General features: G+C 43.5%; 1 protein-coding gene across 1 annotated transcript in view; it reads left to right on the top strand.

Annotated features, from left to right (window-relative positions):
- LOC121284369 (collagenase 3-like) overlaps nt 1–10748 on the top strand; it is a 38622-nt gene extending 27874 nt beyond the window's left edge. The window contains exons 6-10 of the mRNA XM_041199794.1: nt 3333–3453; nt 3562–3695; nt 4011–4170; nt 10101–10204; nt 10461–10748. Of these exons, the coding sequence (XP_041055728.1) occupies nt 3333–3453; nt 3562–3695; nt 4011–4170; nt 10101–10204; nt 10461–10561 (620 nt within the window). The 3' untranslated portion in view covers nt 10562–10748. The remainder of the gene's footprint in view (nt 1–3332; nt 3454–3561; nt 3696–4010; nt 4171–10100; nt 10205–10460) is intronic.
- Nucleotides 10749–18968: the final 8220 nt, after the last annotated feature.

Genomic DNA, 18968 nt, shown 5'->3' with positions numbered 1-18968 from the left:
GCTGCAGCGTGAGCCTTGTTATACCTTCACTCTGCTGCAGTCTGAGGCCAATGTACGGGTGTCATTGGCCACTTCCTCTGCGGGTAGCCTTTGACCCTGAGGAGCCATCCCTGCAGCCTCTGTGAGCCTGGAAGACATCAGGGATATTTGATTGACTGGGAATGTAGGAGTCATGGACACTCCCTGGAAACTGTGCGCAGACTTGCAGGATGCATTTGTGGTGGTCATATACCAGCTGCACAATCAGCGAATGCAATCTCTTGAGGTTGACATAGTTGACTGTGTGTTGTGATGGAGACCTGACTGCCACATGAGTGCAGGGAATTGCACTCTGCATTTGTGGGAAACGCGAGATCTGGGAAAACCCAATTGCTCTTGCATCCCGGCTGTCTCGGTCCCAGGCAAAATGCACAAAGTTGTGCGCCCTCAAGAAGATGGCATCCGTGACCTCATGGATGCATTTGTGGGTGGAGGCTTGTGATATCCCACAGATGTCACCTGTGGATCCCTGGAAGGAGCCACTGGCATAAATATTGAGCACTGCGGTCACTTTCACAGGCACTGGCAGTGGATGCTCTCCATGCCCCCTTGGCACCAAATTCTGCAGCAGCTGGCAGACGTGACTGACCAGTCTTCGGCAACATTGGTTCTTGGTCATCTGCATGAATGAAAGTCGGTGTCTATAGACTGTGAGTCCAGTTAGGCGCCAACTAGCGACGGCTCACTGTGGCTCTTCAGTGGCGTGTGCGGGAGCCCCAGCTGCCCCTTCTTCCTGAGGGTGCTGTTCCTCCCTCTGTGCAGCCAGTTGCCTCCATTGCTCTCTTTTCCATCGTCTTCGCTCTCTGTACACCACGAGGCATATAGCTAGTTCACCAGGCTCCATGCTCCTGATGTACTCCTCCTGCAAGATGAAAGAGAGAGAGACAGGTGGGTTAGAGACACGTGGGTGTTCTAAGAACCTCTCTTGGTTAAGTTTGAAGGCCTCTTAATGCATCATGGAGAGTGTTGGCCACCTCTTGGATGAGCAGAGATTTAGTGTGCTGCATGGCTGCCCGAAACCCCACCCACCTCTGCCCCACTCCACCCGACCAATTGGCAGCAGCTTTGCCCACTGGACTGCATGCTGTGCTCTCAGCTCAGGCACAGGCATTCTCCTAACCCACATTGCAAGGCTGCATTGTTAGCTTGAACCATGGGGGAATACTGGTCCAAACTAGGATGATGACATTATAAGGGGCTATGAACGCCTCCACTAGTGACTGCTCCATGGCTGCCTTTAGCAAGGAGATTGTGCAATGTGTCCAGTCATCCAATTGTTCAGCAGTCCACTAAAATGTTCTTTAGTTTGCAGTCTGTGCCCAAGGGGTGAAAAACCCTGGAGCACTCGGTGGCACTTTCATGCCTCTGCATTGCTTGAGTGGGTAGATAAACTCTGCCTCAACTGTCTCAGCTGTGGAGGAATGGTCATTTTATACAAGGTTTCTTTAATGCCTGGCTGCTTCCCTCCCCCCCCACCCCACACATGCTTGTGCACTACCTTCAACCGCAGGGCAGCCCTTGCGCCCCTCCCTGCAACACACCTTAACCTTGAAGTCCAACGACTTCAGGCGTCCTTCATGAGCACTGTGCAACATTACTGTGCACTCACCTCCAAGTTCCCCTCAAAGCGCAGCATGCCAAGTACACGCCTTATATATGCTGTTGTGAAACACATAGGTGTGCAATCATGCCGTGAGGCTGTTGAGCAATAATTATTAAATTTTCCAACGGTTTTACATTGAGATTAAGAATGTAATGGTCAGAGTTTTCATCAGTTCACTGATTTATTATTGATTGTACTCTGCAATGAGTTCAGCAGCATACCCCTTGGAGAAGTGTAGAATCACTAACAGCAACCTTTGGATTTCCACATTTAACTGCACATGTGCGGGCTCCAGAAATTGCTGTCTCTTTCGGAGGAGTAATGATGTTGAACACTACAAATTTTGCCAACATTACACTTGCAAAATCCAGACTATTGAGATGCTGGAATCTATCAGGGCACTCACTGCGCTGTTTTAAACCTCATCCCACCCATGGATGAGGTTTCCCAAAAAGTGCAAAGGCCACTTGGCCTTTTTGCCTGCCCGCCAACCATAAGGTTGGACAGGCAGTGAATATTTTAAATTAATTATCTTTTTGATGGCCTTAATAGGCCTTTGAATTGTGGGCAGATGTGCTGCGCAGTTACGTTAGGACGCTTGCCTGACGTCAATGTGCGTCATTTTACGCTTGAGTGGGTTGGGTGCATGACCACCTGCTGAGGTAAAAATGTTGGCCAATAGTTCGGAAGAGAATCCCCAGACTATTGACCCTCTGAGAGAAAACAGTTGTCCTTAACTCTGTCCTAACAGGGGGACCTCTTATTCTTACACCATGTCTCCTAGTTCTAGTCTACTGCACAAGAAGAAACACCCTCCCACCCTCCATTATCAAGTCCCTTCAGGATCTTTTTTGTTTCAATAAGGTCACTTCCCACTCTTCTAAACTCCAATGGTTATAGGCCCAACCTGTTCAACCTTTCCTCATAAGATAAGCTCCTCATCACAGAACTTAGTTGAGTGAACCTTCTTTTACACCTAGAGAAAGAAAAGAGGAAGGCATCTTACCATCTTGCCCTGATGAACAACCTCCATATATAACTTTGAGCAGATGAAATGATGTGGTAAAGAGCTTCAGTATATTTCTTCATGGCAACTAAACAATGAAAAATGAGGATGATAAGGCAGAGCAGCAGAGTTTGATATTGAAGCCTGATTTTGAAACAAATCTGCTATTTCCTATACTGTTCTGCTTTATTATTTATCTTCCCAAGATTTAAAGGACTTGTTCCTCATGTTTTAAAGTTAGCAGGTCCTTCTCCTTTAGAGCCTGTCATGGTTATTATGGGCTGTCTATCCCAATAAGAAGAACTAAAGAAATGAGAAGTTAAGATGACATGCAATAATAACAAAGCATCAGCACACAATCCAGAATGACTGTCATATGTATGCATCCGTCAGTTATAATAGGTGGGAAAATGTTTTAAATATTTCTTCTCTGAATATGGGTGATGTTGACAAGACCAAATTTATTGTCCATCTAGTTTTCCTGAGAAGATGGGGCTGGGCCTTCTTCCTGAATTACTGCAGCCCTAGCTGCAATGATGCTGGTGTTTGGTAGGGAAGTCCAGGATATTACCTCAGTGATAGTGAAGGAATGGTGATATAAATCCAAGTCGTATCACCATTTTCAATAATTTGGTAGTAACTTTATTTTTTTCCATTGTTCTAAACACTTCATTTCCTCTTCAGGAACCATGCAAATATATAACCAAAAATCTGCAGAATCACAAATACCAGATAAATGTGATCCCTCCATATCATTTGATGCTGTCACAAAGGCACATGGAGAAATTTTGCTCTTCAAAAATGAGTAAAGTTTTTACTTTTTATGTATTTACTTCACATAATGTGGACATTCACACTGTAACTGAATCCAAGTAGTTAATTTGTTGGCATTTGTCTTTTGACTTTTGGTTAGATACTTCTGGCATACATACCAACAAATGGCAGATGCCAAGTTTACCTCTATCCAAGATGTCTGGCTCAGCCTCCCATCAAATATTGATGCTGTTTGTGAAATTCCTGAAGACGATACTATTTATTTTTTCAAAGGTGATGCAAGTTATTCTATTTTGCTTTCATGTTAGTGATGAATTGAAACAGTGTAATAAAGCTAGCACTTAGAAAGATTGAGACTGTGATCACAGGATATTATGTAAGAATTTCTATTTAATTCTACAATGCATGAAACAACTATGAAGTAGTGGCAAAGACTATTGTGGTCCATCTGACTAATTCCAAGATCAAAAAATACAATGACATTAAAAAAAAATTATCTTGGGATACAAGATGGGTGTTGGCTGTTGTACCTAACTGATATACACTCCACCCTATATTTCTTAAAATATATATTTTTTTCATTTGCAGGATCAAAATTTTGGACCTACACCCATTATGAACTTGGCCAAAATTCATCTCAACCTATTTACCTATTTGGACTTCCAACATATGTGAAGCAAATAGATGCAGTAATATATATTCAACAGACAAAGAAAATAATATTCTTTGTAGGAGATATGTATTGGAGGCATGTATTATTAACTTTATTGCTTTTAGCTGTTTAGCCCTTAGTCTTGCATTGACCAGGAAACATTTGCAGCTATCAATGTCCTCAATCGCTCCCACTCCTTGTTGATGCTCTTGTCCCCAGTAAAACATTTACTCTCTCATTTCCTGGTTATTCTCTGTGGTGTGACCCCAACTTTGTTTTGTCACACGCAAGGGGCACAGATCTGAGCATGTCGGCCACAGTTTGTTTAGTTATCTATTATTAGATCCATCTGAACTAATCAAGAGCTAATCAAGCCTCACTATCGTCTGTTAAAACCAACTGCTCCCCCAGGGCTATCCTGTAGTGTAGAAATAACCCTGCACTTTCTTGTCTCCATGACTGTCTGCTTAAACGCCTCTCCCTTCCTCTTTCTATCCTCACCTTCCACAAGAAGTACAAGGAGCTCATGGAATTCTTTGTCACTCTGATAGTCTCTATCAGAATCCATCTCTCAGAACTTTTCTAATCTATGAAACCATCCTGCTTCCTTGACTCCATTCCCACTATACTGTTGACCATCGCCCTTGCCTTTCTGGCCCCATGCTGGGTGATATTATAAATTAGTCCCTTTCCTCAGGTACTTTATACTTCACTTTCAAAAATGGTATGAGCACATCCCTCTTCAAAAACATCTACTTTCAATCCCTCCATTCTTGTAAACAACCATCCATTTGCAATCCGCCTTCCCTTTCTAAATTCTGCAATGTTTTATCACTTTTAAACCTGTGCCCATCTTCCCTGAAACTCCATGTTTGAGTCTTTTGAATCAAGTTTCTCCTCCAGCCTTAGCACTGAAATGGCCCTAAATAAAATCACAAATCCCTTCCACGCCAGGTGTGTTTATTTCTTCCTCATGATCCACATTTACTTCTCTGCATTCATTGACTGTTCACCTGCATCATTTTCTCCAGTGCCTCTCCTTCATTTTCCATCTTAGTGGGACTGCCCATAGCCAGACCACCTTGCATTCTCACGCCCTTGCCTCTAGAATCTCCCAAGAATCAATCCTTGGTCCTCTCCTCATCTTCTTTTACATGCTGCCCCTTGGCAACATCATCCAAAGACATGGCGAGGGATGGATGGGGGAAGGCATCTTGCACATATAGGGCTGAATGTTAACTATGGTATACCATCCCTGACATTGGACCTGGAACTGTGTACCATTACTGCTTTCTTGCTTTTTCTTGTTTCCCACACAAATACAATTAACATTTAAATTTAAATTCTATGCATTATAAAGGACATTGTCCAAGATCACTCTCATTGGGGCTGATTGAAATTTTGTGGGTGAACTCAAAGTCCTGTAAGAAACCTAACACCCTGAGATGGACCCACATATGAATCTTGACTGACTGTCCCACCACCCCACCCCAACACCCAGGAAGCCAAGCCCTTTCCACTTCATTCCTCCATGCCCTGGACAGCCCTCTGTCCTCCCTTGGACCCCACTTCCACTCCTCCATGCACCCAGACCCCAAGCTTTCAGACAACAACCACACTGCCCTTACCCCCTGACCTGCCCTTGCGGGTCCCAAGCCTCATGCAAATTGCCATTTTCCTGGTCCCTCCCTTGTGCCATAGTGTTCAACAAGGAAAACCGTTGACCTCAGACACAGCTGCACAAAGCTGACTGGTGCACACCACCATGAAACAAAGATGAACCGGGTGCCCTGAGATTCTTGTGCGCCACTGATTTTATTTTGAAGGTAGGATGTAATTAAAAATGTTTCACGCTAAAGATTGCACATTCATGGCTGCAAATGTATTACTAGTTTGAACCTACCACAGGCCGGCATGAGGGTTGACACGCCACAAACATGCTGCTGATGTAATCTCGGCGTCTCAACACGCTATTGGGAAATTTCAGCTCCCACTTAATCCAGTCACCCATCACGCCATGCTTCCCACTCTTGAAGGTTCCATAAAATCCTCCGATACAACACACAGCTTTACCTCCATCATCTCTTCTCCACTCCTCCACTATGTCTGCGGAAATCACAAAGATTGTCCGGGTGGTTAACAGTGAGGTTGAGTGTCTTGGGCTACAGGAAGATATAGACAGGATGGTCAAGTGGGCAGATAAGTGGCAGATGGAATTTAACCCTGAAAAGTGTGAGGTGATACACTTTAGAAGGAGTAATTTGACAAGGAAGTATTCAATGAACGGCATGATACTAGGAAGTTCTGAGGAACAAAGGGACCTTGGTGTGTGTGTCCATAGATCTCTGAAGGTGGAGGGGCATGTTAGTGGGGTGATGAAAAAGACATATGGGACACTTGCCTTTATCAATCGAGGCATAGATTACAAAAGTAGGGAGATCATGTTGGAGTTCTATAGAACATTGGTGAGGCCACAGCTGGAGTATTGTGTGGAGTTCTGGTCACCACATTATAGGAAAGATGTGATTGCACTAGAGGGAGTGCAGAGGAGGTTCACCAGGATGTTGCCTGGGCTGAAACATTTAAGTTATGAGGAGAGATTGGATAGACTTGGGTTGTTTTCATTGGAGCAGAGAAGACTGAGGGGCGACCTGATCGAAGTGTACAAGATTATGAGGGGCATGGACAGGGTGGATAGAGAGCATCTGTTCCCCTTAGTTGAAGGGTCAGTCATGAGGGGACATAAGTTCAAGGTGAGGGGTAGGAGGATTAGGGGGATGTGAGGAAAAACTTTTTTACCCAGAGGGTGGTGATGGTCTGGAAAGCGCAGCCTGGAAGGGTGGTGGAGGCGGGTTGCCTCACATCCTTTAAAAAGTACCTGGATGAGCACTTGGCACATCATAACATTCAAGGCTATGGGCCAAGTGCTGGTAAATGGGATTAGGTAGGTAGGTCAGGTGTTTCTCACGTGTCGGTGCAGACTCGATGGGCCAAAGGGCCTCTTCTGCACTGTGTGATTCTGTGATTCTGTGTGATCTGTGCTGTAAGGCTGTTTGTCTGACATGAAGTCTGGGATGAGCTATAATCTCTTTGTTAGCGTTATCTCTGGGTCTTGCCACAAACTGTTTTCTCTCGCCATTAATTCAATCTCCATCTCTGGCTGCTGCTTCAGTTTAAACCATATTGTTAGCAATTCTATTTAACTTAAGCTGTGCTCCTGACCTCATATCCTGTTCACCACAATGATTGCTTGCATAACATCAGCCACCTCAGCCCACCTGCTGCTGAAACCTTTATTTATGGGCTGGATCTTCCGATTGGTGAGCGGGGGCGGGGCCCACTTGCCGAAGCATAAAATGATGTGGGATGACGTTGGGTGGCACTCTCAACATCACCCCACGTCAATTCCATTTTCAGCTGCAAACCTGCCGACCTGTCAATGGCTTATTGAGGCCATTGAGACACTAATTAAAATCATTAGTGGACCTGCCCGTCCAACCTTAAGGTTGGTGGGCAGGCTGGGAGCTCTGGCGGGCTTCAGAAAAAGCATGAAACCTCATCCATGGGCAGGATGAGGTTTCATGAGGGTATTTACATTCTTACTAAAGGTTTCAGTTAAAGTTATGGACATGTCCCAACTCATGTAACAGTGTCACATAAGGGGACATGTCAGGAAAATTTTCCTATCATTTTTATTGCAAATTTTAATTTGGAGCTGATCTCCCTCAGGCAGCACTTAGCCTCAGGGAGATCAGTGCACTCTTTTGTGAGCATGCATGAAAGAGCGCACTCCCGGCTGAGGGCATCCCCCCTCACCCACACAGGAAGCACATAGCGCTTCCTGGCGGATGTCATGCTGGGTGGGCCTTAATTGACCCACTCACGTAAAATGGCGGTGTGCCCCCGATTGGGGGCTCCGATCGGAGGCGCGCCCGCTCCCGCACTTCCCCCCCTATGAGGGGAAAATTTTTACCCATGTCTTTGTTAATTCCAGAGTCGACTATTCAATGCCAATTCATCATTTTCAACCACCAGAAACAATGGCTTATCTAAAACAATGCCTCTTGTCTCTATTCACCATCTAATTCACACACAAATCACCCCTGCCCTTGCTAATATACACTAGGGCATGGATTTTATGGCCCCTCTGTGGCATGTTTCCCCCTGGCAGATGCGGTGAGCCTTTTAAATCTCCTTTCAGTTTGTCAGGACTGTTACATTCCGCTGCTCAAGAGGGGCTGTAAAATCCTGGCCTGATCCTCCACTGTCTTAAATTTAAAATGCTCATTCTCGTTTTTAAATCCCTTCATTGCCTTGTCCCTCCAGCTTTCCACATCCTCCAGCCCTACAATCTCTGCCAGTATCTCTGTTCCTCTGACTGGCTTCTTGTGCATTCTCTCCTTCCTATAAGTGTTAACAAAATGAAACAGTTTTTAGACATAGACGTACATTTCAATAGCTTGTGTATAAAAGGAACCTTCTGGCAAAAAGCTCTAAATCAAAGTGAAAAATGATCTGACTTGTATTACCGCGCTTAGCAGCACTAATTCCTTTCTTCCTCACGAAGCAACCTTGGCACTCCTGATAATAAACTCATTTTATACTACAGCGATGCAATCTAAATTTTTGCAGAGTCATTGGACTGGATTTGGTAGTGGATGAATGAAAGACACCAGAACATAAAAAAGCTGGAAATACTCAGCAGGCCAGCCAGCATCTGTGGGGAGAGAACAGAGTTAATATTCAAGGTTGATGGCTTTTCATCAGAACTGAGAATAGCTAGAGCTAAGGGTGGTTGGCAAAAGGGACAAAAGGAAGGTCTGAGATAGGGTGAAAGACAAATGAGGATGAATGACAGGAGTTAGTCTTCCAAGGCCAAAGTGAGTGGTGATGGGACAGGAAAAGAAACAAAGGAACAAAAGATGTGCTAAGAGCAGGTGTGCTGCTTCCTGAAAGCAAAAGATAAGAGCAAAATCGAAACATGCAAATAAAAGGAAACAGAATGGGAGGAAGGCTGAAATTATTGTGCTCAATGTTGAGTATAGACCAGATTTACTCTGCCCCATAAGTCCCTGGAATTCCATTATGAATACTTGTTTCCATTTATGTGCACATGTGCAAAGTAGAGCAAATAATATGATACAGTATGTTGAGTAAGCATGTCTTTCTCCCTATCTCAGACCTTCCTTTTGTCCCTTTTGCCAACCACCCTTAGCTCTAACTATTCCCCGTTCTAATGAAAAGTCATCAACCTGGAATATTAACTCTGTTCTCTCACCACAGAAGCTGGCTGACCTGCTGAGTATTTCCAGCTTTTTTATGTTTGAATTCAGATTTCCAATATCCACAGTACAATCATTTTCAATTTCTGGTCTATACATCCCTTGCACACTCAAAGATGATACCTGAACTCCATGTTATGCTCCCACTAATGAATTTGCAGAGTCAAGGATGCATCCTTGTAAAGCGTGAAAATTCCGCTTTGTCGAAGATACAGCGGAAACCATGAAACAATGGAACCTCAGCCATTATGTTTACTATTTTACAACTGTATTTAAAAAAAAGCAAAGATAAATTCAGTGATCCCAATGGAGAGCTGCACTCAAAAGGAGCATGGGCTGCAAATATACTACAATGCTGCAGAGCTAATTCTATGACTTTTGCTCCCTGGGAATCACTGTATTTAGACAATGGTTATAAGAAGGAAGTAGTATGATAGGTGAAGTGGGATCAAAACCGATGCACCCTGCCCTTATTGTTGAATTGGAAATTCAAATAAATACAGTATTACTCCTGCATTAAATTTAAGCTCAGAAATTCTGCATTGTTCTAATAGAGTAGATCAATGTACAAACCAAAGCTTGAATGGTATTAATTGTGAAGTGGAATGCCAAGTTTTAGTAGTAGAGCTTTCTCGAGCATAGGTCTTCAAATAATCATGTGTAATATTATTTATCTACCTAGTAATATTACACAATATGCTTTGAGACATTTTTACTAAAGGTATTTTATTTTTTGCTGTTCAGTTACAATGAAAAAATAAAGACTATGGACTATGGCTATCCAAAATGGATAAGTAGTAACTGGCCAGGAATCAATGACAAAATAGATGCTGTCTTACAGAATAATGGTAAGTGTATCCATAGTAGCAAGAGTTTCTTAAAACTTAAAATGGACAATAGGATAATCTGTCATGTATTCAAAATTGCCACTTGTTAATTAAATTCTGCTGGATAACTGAGAGTTCTGTATAATTAGCTCAATAAATGGTATGATAACCATTTGGACGGTTGATGAAACACAGAGATCATTGCAAATAGGATTAAAAGACCAATTGTATTCTCATTCCAAATTTATTAAAGCAGTGCTTTTCTGTTTCTTCCTAGAATTATTTTACTTCTTCAGTGGACCACGAGTGTATGAGTATGACAACTGGAGAAAAGAAACTGTTCGCATTTTAAATTCTAACATCTGGCTGGGGTGTTAAGTATCTGAATTCTGACCCACTACAGAATGTACATTTTAAGCTAAAATCCAAATTTCTAGGTTAGACCTTCGAAAAAGAGATGCTGCTATAGGATTTGAAATAATTAAATGATACCTGAATGCTACAAGTTTTTTTTACTGCATCTTACATTTTAGCACTTTAACTGAAATGATTAATCAATAATAAATATATTAGAAAGCATGGACTGGGAAATGGCCTTTCAGTTTATTGCTAGATTTCAACACATATAAATACAGCAAAAGTAGGATTGGAGACTTTGTTCATTATTGGGTTCTTCTCTCTGAACAGTACCTTTCGTCCTAAATTGTATTTTTCAAACCATTTCCTTTTTCTATTAAGAAAATCTTTCATTTATTGTCAATTCCAAGACCTGGAATTCAATTGCACCCAAAAATGGACTAGTGCAGTGTTGCAAATGTTTCGGAACTGGGGCCTGGCTATTTACAATCTATATTAATGGCTTAGGTGAAGAGATGAAGGGTAATGTATCTACATTTGTTGATGCAGCCAAGCTAGATGGGAATACAGCTGTGAAGAGGACACAGAGAGGCTGCAAAGAGATAAAGACAGGTTAAGTGAGTGAGCAACAAGGTGACAGATGGAGCAACTTGTGGGGAAGTGTAAAGTTATCCATTTTGGTAGTAAGAATAGAAAAGCAGAATATTTTTTAAAAGGTTTGAAACTTGTAAATGTTGCTGTTTAGTGGACTTGGATCAAGGACATGGAAAGTTAGCATGCAGGTACAACAAGCAATTAAGGAAAACAATGGCATGTTGGCCTTAGTGCAAATGGCAGGAACAAAGGCCCAAATCATCCGAGGTCCAGAGCAGCGAAATCCAGACTTCAGTTGCTGTTGTGTGTCAGAACCCTGCAGAAGACCATGCACTGAAATTGCCTGGGAAATTTAAAAATATACTGGGCTGATTTTGGCAAGTGTCTCTAACATTGAGCTCAGGGTAGCAGACGTAGGCTAGACACACTGGATTTACTTGGATACTTACCCTGGAAATGTTACACTGGTTAACATTTAATATAATTAAGTGATTAGCCAGCATAACTGCATTGAGAACTGCAACTGGCCCCCAATCACCCCCACCCTGACCTGATCTGACTACCCATCCTACCCAACACATTTGCCCCCTGACCTGACTACCTGCTCCCATCCAACCACCCACTCATTCATTCATCCACTCATTTACCCATCTACTCACCTACCACTCACTCACCCACTCACCGACCCACTTACAGATCCACCCACTCATCCACTCAATAACCCACTGAAAGACTTGAGACCTTTAATAGCCTAATGGAATATGGCAGATAATGTCTTTAAAATGGGACATGTCCTCTCTTTGCCCTGCGCTGGTGGGCCTTCCATGGGGATGTCTGGTTTGACCCATCACTGCTGCAGCTGGGATCGGATGTCCTGACTGACATAACTCAAAATGGCCGTGGCACAGAAATCTTTGTGGGCAGCGGCAATCGCCAGATGGAAAGATACCTTATAATTCATAGATTTCGGCAAATCTTTAGTTCCTCACCACAAAGTTGTGATAATATGAGGTCCATGAGGAATCAATCCTATGATTGATTATAATCAACCCTCTCAGATTCCTCTACCACCATTCCTGGTTTTGTCCTATCTGATCAGCAGGGCTGGCACAGGTGGGCATGGCACTTGGAATCTGCTGGGCTGGCAGGGTTAATGTCTTCCCTTCTGTTTTTTTCCATCCAATCTTTCCCTTCTGGATGGTTTCCTTCCTCTACTTGACTGCAACCCAGCCATGTCCCAACTGATTGTTCTGATCTTTTGTGACAAAAACACAAGCTTCTATATACTTGATTTTCAAAATAAATCCCTTCAATTCCGTGTCAACCAATTTCTGTGATGTACTCGTTTTCAATGTTTATTTACTGGCTAATAATAGTGATATATTTTATAGCGGTGATTCCATTTTCAATGGAGGATACCATAGCCATGTCAAGTAGTTAGAATGAACATTGCTTGGGGAGAAAAGCCAGACTGACCCTTAAATTGCAACCTGTTTATTTTGTCTGATCATCAATTCCTATAGATAAGAGTCAAGTCCCCAAGACAATTTGCGGAAATCACTTATTTTTTAATGCCATATTCAACAAAAGGGGGTAAAAGTAAACGATCACTACTCTTGTGGTCATCAGCACATAACCCCCTTGTATTCTCCTTTGACAAGTTAAGCATTTTTAGTTCCAGTACACAATTGCATTCAGATGCTAACTGGAAGAGAGGTAACTTTTCTCACAGTATATACACTAACTTGAAATCCCCGGTTCTCAGGGTTAACTATTTCTATTTTCCATCTTCAGCTGCTTCATCAGTGACCTTCCTTCCATCATAGGGTCAGAGGTGAGGATGTTTGCTGATGATCGTACAATGTTCAGCGCCATTCGCGACTCTTCAGAAACTGAAGCCGTCCATGTCCAAATGCAACAAGACTTGGACAACATCCAGGCTTGGTCTCACAAGTGGCAAGTAACATTTAAGTCACACAAGTGCCAGGCAATGACAGCATCCAACAAGAGAGAATCTAACCATTGCCTCTTGTCATTCAATAGCATTACTATCATTGAATCTCCCAGTATCAACACCCTGAAGGTAACCATTGACCAGAAACTGAACTGGACTAACCATATAAACAATGTGGCTACAAGAGCAGGTCAGAGGCTAGAAATCCTGTGGTAAGTAACTCACCTCCTGACTCCCCAAAGCCTATCCATCATCTAGAAAGCACAAGTCAGGAGTGTGATGGAATACTCTCCAGTTGCCTAGATGAGTGCAGCTCCAACAACATTCAAGAAGCTTGATACCATCCAAGACAAAGCAACCATTTGATTGGCACCCCATCCGCAAACATTCACTTACTCCATTCCTGATGCACAGTGGCAGCAGTGTATAAAATATATCCATTCCTTCACTGTCACTGGGTCAAAATCCTGGCACTCCCTCCCTAACAATACATGGACTGCAGCAGTTCAAGAAGGCAGCTCACTACCACCTTCTCAAGGGAAATTAGGGATGGACAATAAATGATGGCCTAGCCAGTGACACCCACATCCCATGAATGAATAGAAAAAGTTACTTGGGATTTTAGGGCACTTGTCTATAAAGCATGTCTTAGACTGAGGCAAAGCTCCAACAGAGCTCCCCGCTTTCTAAACGCCAAAAGCAACAGAATTTAGACAGAGCTAAGCAGTCCCAGAACAATTGGATCAGAGCAAAGCTCTGTAGCCCTAAAATATCCAGTTGATAATGGTTATAGAAAGTCTAATGGGAAGAGGACGTGTCCCCATGAATATCCCCATCTTCAACCATGGTAAATCTAAACACATGAGTGCAAGAGCCTAGGCTGCAATATATTTGCAACCATCTTCAGCCAGAAGTGCCAAATGGACAATCCTATTTAGCTCCTTCTGGAGTTCTCCTCAAGCATAGGAATGCAAAACAAAAAAGATCCGCTGAATATGTGTTGCATTTTAAAAGCAGCTGACTGTCCAGGGTACAGAAAAGCTTATGGGTTCTGAAAACAGCCAAACAGTAATCCTCAGTATCTATAAACCAGATCAAATTGTCTCCTGAACAAGTTATTTCTTTGTTGTCACGACATGAGCATATACCTAAAACGGTAAAAAAAAATCCTAGTTTTGTTCTAGCCAGAAATAGCAGGACAAATTCAACCAGGACAATAACGGCACTAACAGTTTTGCCAGATATTAACAAACTGATGGATGAATTTACCAATAGTGCCATCAAGCAACATCTACTCATTAATGACCTGCTGACTGAGGCTCAGCTTAGGTTTCACCAGAATCGCTCAGTTATAAAACATATCATAGCCTCAATCCAATGTGGATGCAGAGATTGAGTGTCAGAACAAATGTGAGAGTAGTTTTCCTTGACATCAATTCAACTTTCAATTGAGTATCCCTAGAAAAATTGAGGTGAAGAGGGCTGAAAGGGGAAATCCTCCAATGGAATCATATTTGACAAACAGAAAGATGAGCATTATGTCAAAGGACAATTATTACATCCTCAGGTTGCCATCGTCACAATTTCACTGTCACATTCCTTGGCCCAATTATCTGCAGTTGCTTCATCAATGACCTTTACACTGTTATAATCTCAGAGGCGGGTTGTTCATTGAAATTCCATAGTGGTCAGTTCTATTCTTAATTCTTCTGATAAAGAAATGGCTCATGTCTCCCTACAGGAGGGCTTGATACCATTCAGGCTTGGGCTGACAATTGGCAGAAATAATCATACCATTTTAATGGTATGAATTGGCCACCTCTACCAAAAAAAGACCTAATCACTTCCTCTTGGCTCCTCTGGACATGATCATTATGCTCACCATATCCCCTTCCATTAGCCTCCTGGAAGTCACCATAGACCAGAAGCTTAACTGGACCAATTGTATCAACATGGTTACTACAAGGGCAAGATAAAAGCTGACTAATCTGTAAAGAAAGTCTCACCTACTGACAGCTGAAAGCCTCTCTGCCAAATCTAAGGTCCAAGTCATTTTGGGCAACATTTAAGAAACACAACACAATCTTCTTGAATAGTGTTCCTTCCCCTGAACTCAATACTTATCCCTTCCAATACTGACATGCTATAGCTACAGTAATTCCTATCCACAGTGTTATGTTAATAAGGCATGAAAGAAATCCAAACTATACATCAGACATTACTCTTCTTTTTGTTATTTTTAAAATGGATTTTCTGCTGAACCCAAGATGGCTGCTACAAGTCATATGACATCAAAATTGACGCTTTGTTCTGGAAGCTTCCAGCAGGAATTACAAGAACAAAATGATTCTGTTCTCGTCATTATGGAATCTCACACCTAATTGTAAAGACATTATAATCATGAAGCCAGGGGATTTACATGGATCAAAACTTGTTATTCTTTCCAAGGTGCTAACAGACCCATCTTGCAATTGGAACTGCCAAGGTCCATTTCAAAGAGGGAGCGTTGAGGAACAATGGTTGTCATTTGCATCTTCATAAGCTGACCCCTCTAGCGGAATCAGAGGGTCTGCCCAGGCAATGTCTTTCTGACACAAGATCCTCAATATGGAAGGTGACTCTTTCAAAGCTAATGGCTGAGACATTATCAGTCCTGAAGCCAAAGCCACTCCCAGACACTAGCTAAACATCCCTTTTGAAATCATTGTGGGGAAAGGTCATGTTTGAGAGACAATTTTGAAACCTCTATACTTCCTTTGAGAACTGAGAAACCCTCAGCCTACTGAATTACCAACTAATCAAACAGTTCTATAGCAGGACTCCCAGCTGACCAAGCAGCTGCTTACTGTGTCTCAATTCCTCAAAGCCTTTATCTGATCAAAGCCTGTCAAGCATCTAAGCATAGAAATCCCCAAGTGTATCAACATAATTCGCTGCAAAATGACTGTCGCATTCCTGTCTCCAACTAAGGACTTACCTGAAGGAAACTCATTCTGGACTTTGACCATCTGTATTCTGGAAATCACATGAACCAATTTTACAGTTGTTGGCCATCATCATAAATCATAAATCTTCCTTGTGTGTGTGTGTGTGTGTGTGTGTGTGTGTGTGTGTGTGTGTATGCGTGCGTATGTGTGTGCATGTGTGTTTGTGTGTGTATATGTATGTGTGTGTGTGTATGCGTGCGTATGTGTGTGCGTGTGTGTGTATGCGTGCGTATGTGTGTGCATATGTATCTGTGTGTGTGTGCATGTGTGCGTATGTGTGTGCGTATGTATGTGTGTGTGTGTGTGTGTGTGTGTTTGAATGTGAATAAACTAACCTGAGTTAATTATAAAGATAGTTTGCTGTGTGTTACCTTTAAAATTGGATCACACAATCTGAGGGTTTGTGGAAACATGCCACAGCCTACTTTAAAAATAATTCAAAAACACCTCTGCTTACGAATAGATGGTGAAAGGATAAAGAAGTTCAGCTTGCCTCTCTCCTGTCCATAAGAACAGGATGAGCTGTAACAATTCACCGAGACACACTTCAATGTCTTTTATCGCCAAGAATATAAGGGAAGCAACATCATGTGAGCAGTGTAACGGCCAAGTTCTCCCACCAACACAGACTTGGAAATACATTGACAATCCTTCATTACTACTGAATCAAAGTTCTAGAATTCCCTATCTAAAATCACTGTCAGAGCACTGACAATCACAAGTACAGCAGTTCATGGATAAGGTTCACCACAATATTAGGCAAACTAGTGATTGGTAACTGAAGCTTTGCCAGCATTGTCCAAATCCAAACATTATTAGAAAGCTGGGAGTTGGACTAAAAGAGCAGAAAGATTGAAATTAAAAAAGCAAACAGCAAATGCATTACAGAAAAATACGAATATATGACTGTGGGTCAGTACATGACTCATTCATCCTGAGGAAGTTGTAAATGGGAACGGTACGATAGGCCAGAATTTTCCCGTTGACATGCTGGGGCGGGCCCCACATGCCGACCTGTAAAATGACGCACAGTGACATCAGGCAAGCGTCCCGACGTCACCACGCGCCACGATGTTCTTGGACGCTTCCCGTCATTAATTATTCATGTAGTTAAGGCCCTTGAGGCAGCAATTGTCTGCAATTTTTCAGGGCTTGTGCCATCTTCAGGACATTGCATGGGCGCAACGGGCAGGCGGGTAGGAGACATTTGTATAAATCTCATCCATGGGTGGGATAAGAGGGGTGAGTGGGGTCGAGAATGTTATCGTTCAGGTATTTAAGTATGAAAGTTACCTATACTTGCCTGAGTGAGCAGGAATACTTCAAAACTCATACCAGCTGCTTGGACAGGGGTAACAGCCTTCAGGTCAGGAATCTACAGTAAAGATCATTTTTGGGCCTGCAGCTTTCAGGGAGCCTCCCCTTAGCCTGGGAATGGGAGTTTTGCTATCCAGTGGAGGCACCTCCTATGAGGAGGAAGGAAGGGCCAGAAGGGGGAGGAGGCCAGGAGTCCAAATTGAGCCTCCAGGGGAGTTACCTTTGGGAGGATAGGCGCAGGCACAAGGGGTGCAGGGCCAACAGGAAGTCCAAGGAGGTAGGGACCGCAGAAGATGTCACTATCCTGCTGCCAGGGTTTACAGGCGGCGAAGCAGCTTCCTCAATATGTCTGAAGTGCAGTGCCGAAGGAGGCTCCGTCTCTCAAGGGAGACAGTCAACTATATCTGTCAGATGATTGGGCCTGAGATCTCCCCTAACTGTGTGGGTGGGCACCCCATGTCAGTGGCTCTGAAGCTCACAGTTGCCCTCAGCTTTTATGCCTCTGGCTCTTTCCCAGGGTCGGTAGGTGATCTTTGCAGAGTCTCCCAGTCAGCTGTCCACCCTTGTGTCAAGCAGGTGACAGACACTCTGTTCAGGTGTGTATTGACCTTCATCCACTACCGCTGGACGAGGCCAGTCAGACACAGTGAATCAGAGGCTTCACGACCATTGCTGGCTTCCCCTGCGTCCAGGGTGCAATAGACTGTACACATGTGGCCATCATGGCGCCAGCAGGTGAGCCTGGTGCCTTCATCAACAGGAAGGGCTTCCACTCCATGAATGTGCAGATAGTGTGTGATCACAGGATGCTGATTCTACAAGTCTGTGCAAGGTACCCAGGCAGCTCCCACGATGCCTACGTCCTCAGACACTCCCAGGTGCCGGGGCTCTTCAGTGGTCCAGCCCGGCTGGATGGATGGCTGCTGGGTGACAAGGGCTATCCCCTCAGAAGGTAGCTCATGATGCCTCTCTGCCATTCAAGAACAGAAGCTGAGCAGCGGTACAATAGGAGCCACGGCACCACAAGGGCTATGGTGGAGAGAGCCATCGGTCTTCTTAAGATGCGCTTCTGATGCCTGGACTGTTCAGGGGGCGCACTCCAACACCCTCCCCAGATCGTGTCTCGGTGATGGTGGTTGCATGCTGCGCTCTCCATAATCTGGTGCTAGAAAAGGACGACACAGTGGACAAGGAAGACGTGGACACAGTTGCTCCGGATGCACATGATGAGTCCAGCAGTGAGTCCGAGGATGAGCATGCACAGGAGAACGCTGAGAGGGTAGACACTGACCTAGGCATACTCCAGGGAGGCAAGGACACCCAGGAGGCTTTAATCCAAAGAACTTTTAGCTAGACACCACATAAGCACCTTCAACACACACTAGGGCTGCAGGCTCCATACTCGATACCTGAGAGCAAAATCTGCCTGGATAATAACATTAACTAAGATCCTTGTCAATAAAGCTCAATGTCAAACAATTCACTCATAACATCACGGGTTTCCGCCCATTGCAGAAGTAAGGAATTAGCTTGAGGCATGGTAACATGTCAAAATTTATTGAGACAACAAATGTAA

Source organism: Carcharodon carcharias, chromosome 11, assembly GCF_017639515.1.
Source record: "Carcharodon carcharias isolate sCarCar2 chromosome 11, sCarCar2.pri, whole genome shotgun sequence".
Taxonomy (NCBI): domain Eukaryota; kingdom Metazoa; phylum Chordata; class Chondrichthyes; order Lamniformes; family Lamnidae; genus Carcharodon; species Carcharodon carcharias.
This window is presented reverse-complemented; position numbering and strand designations above follow the sequence as displayed.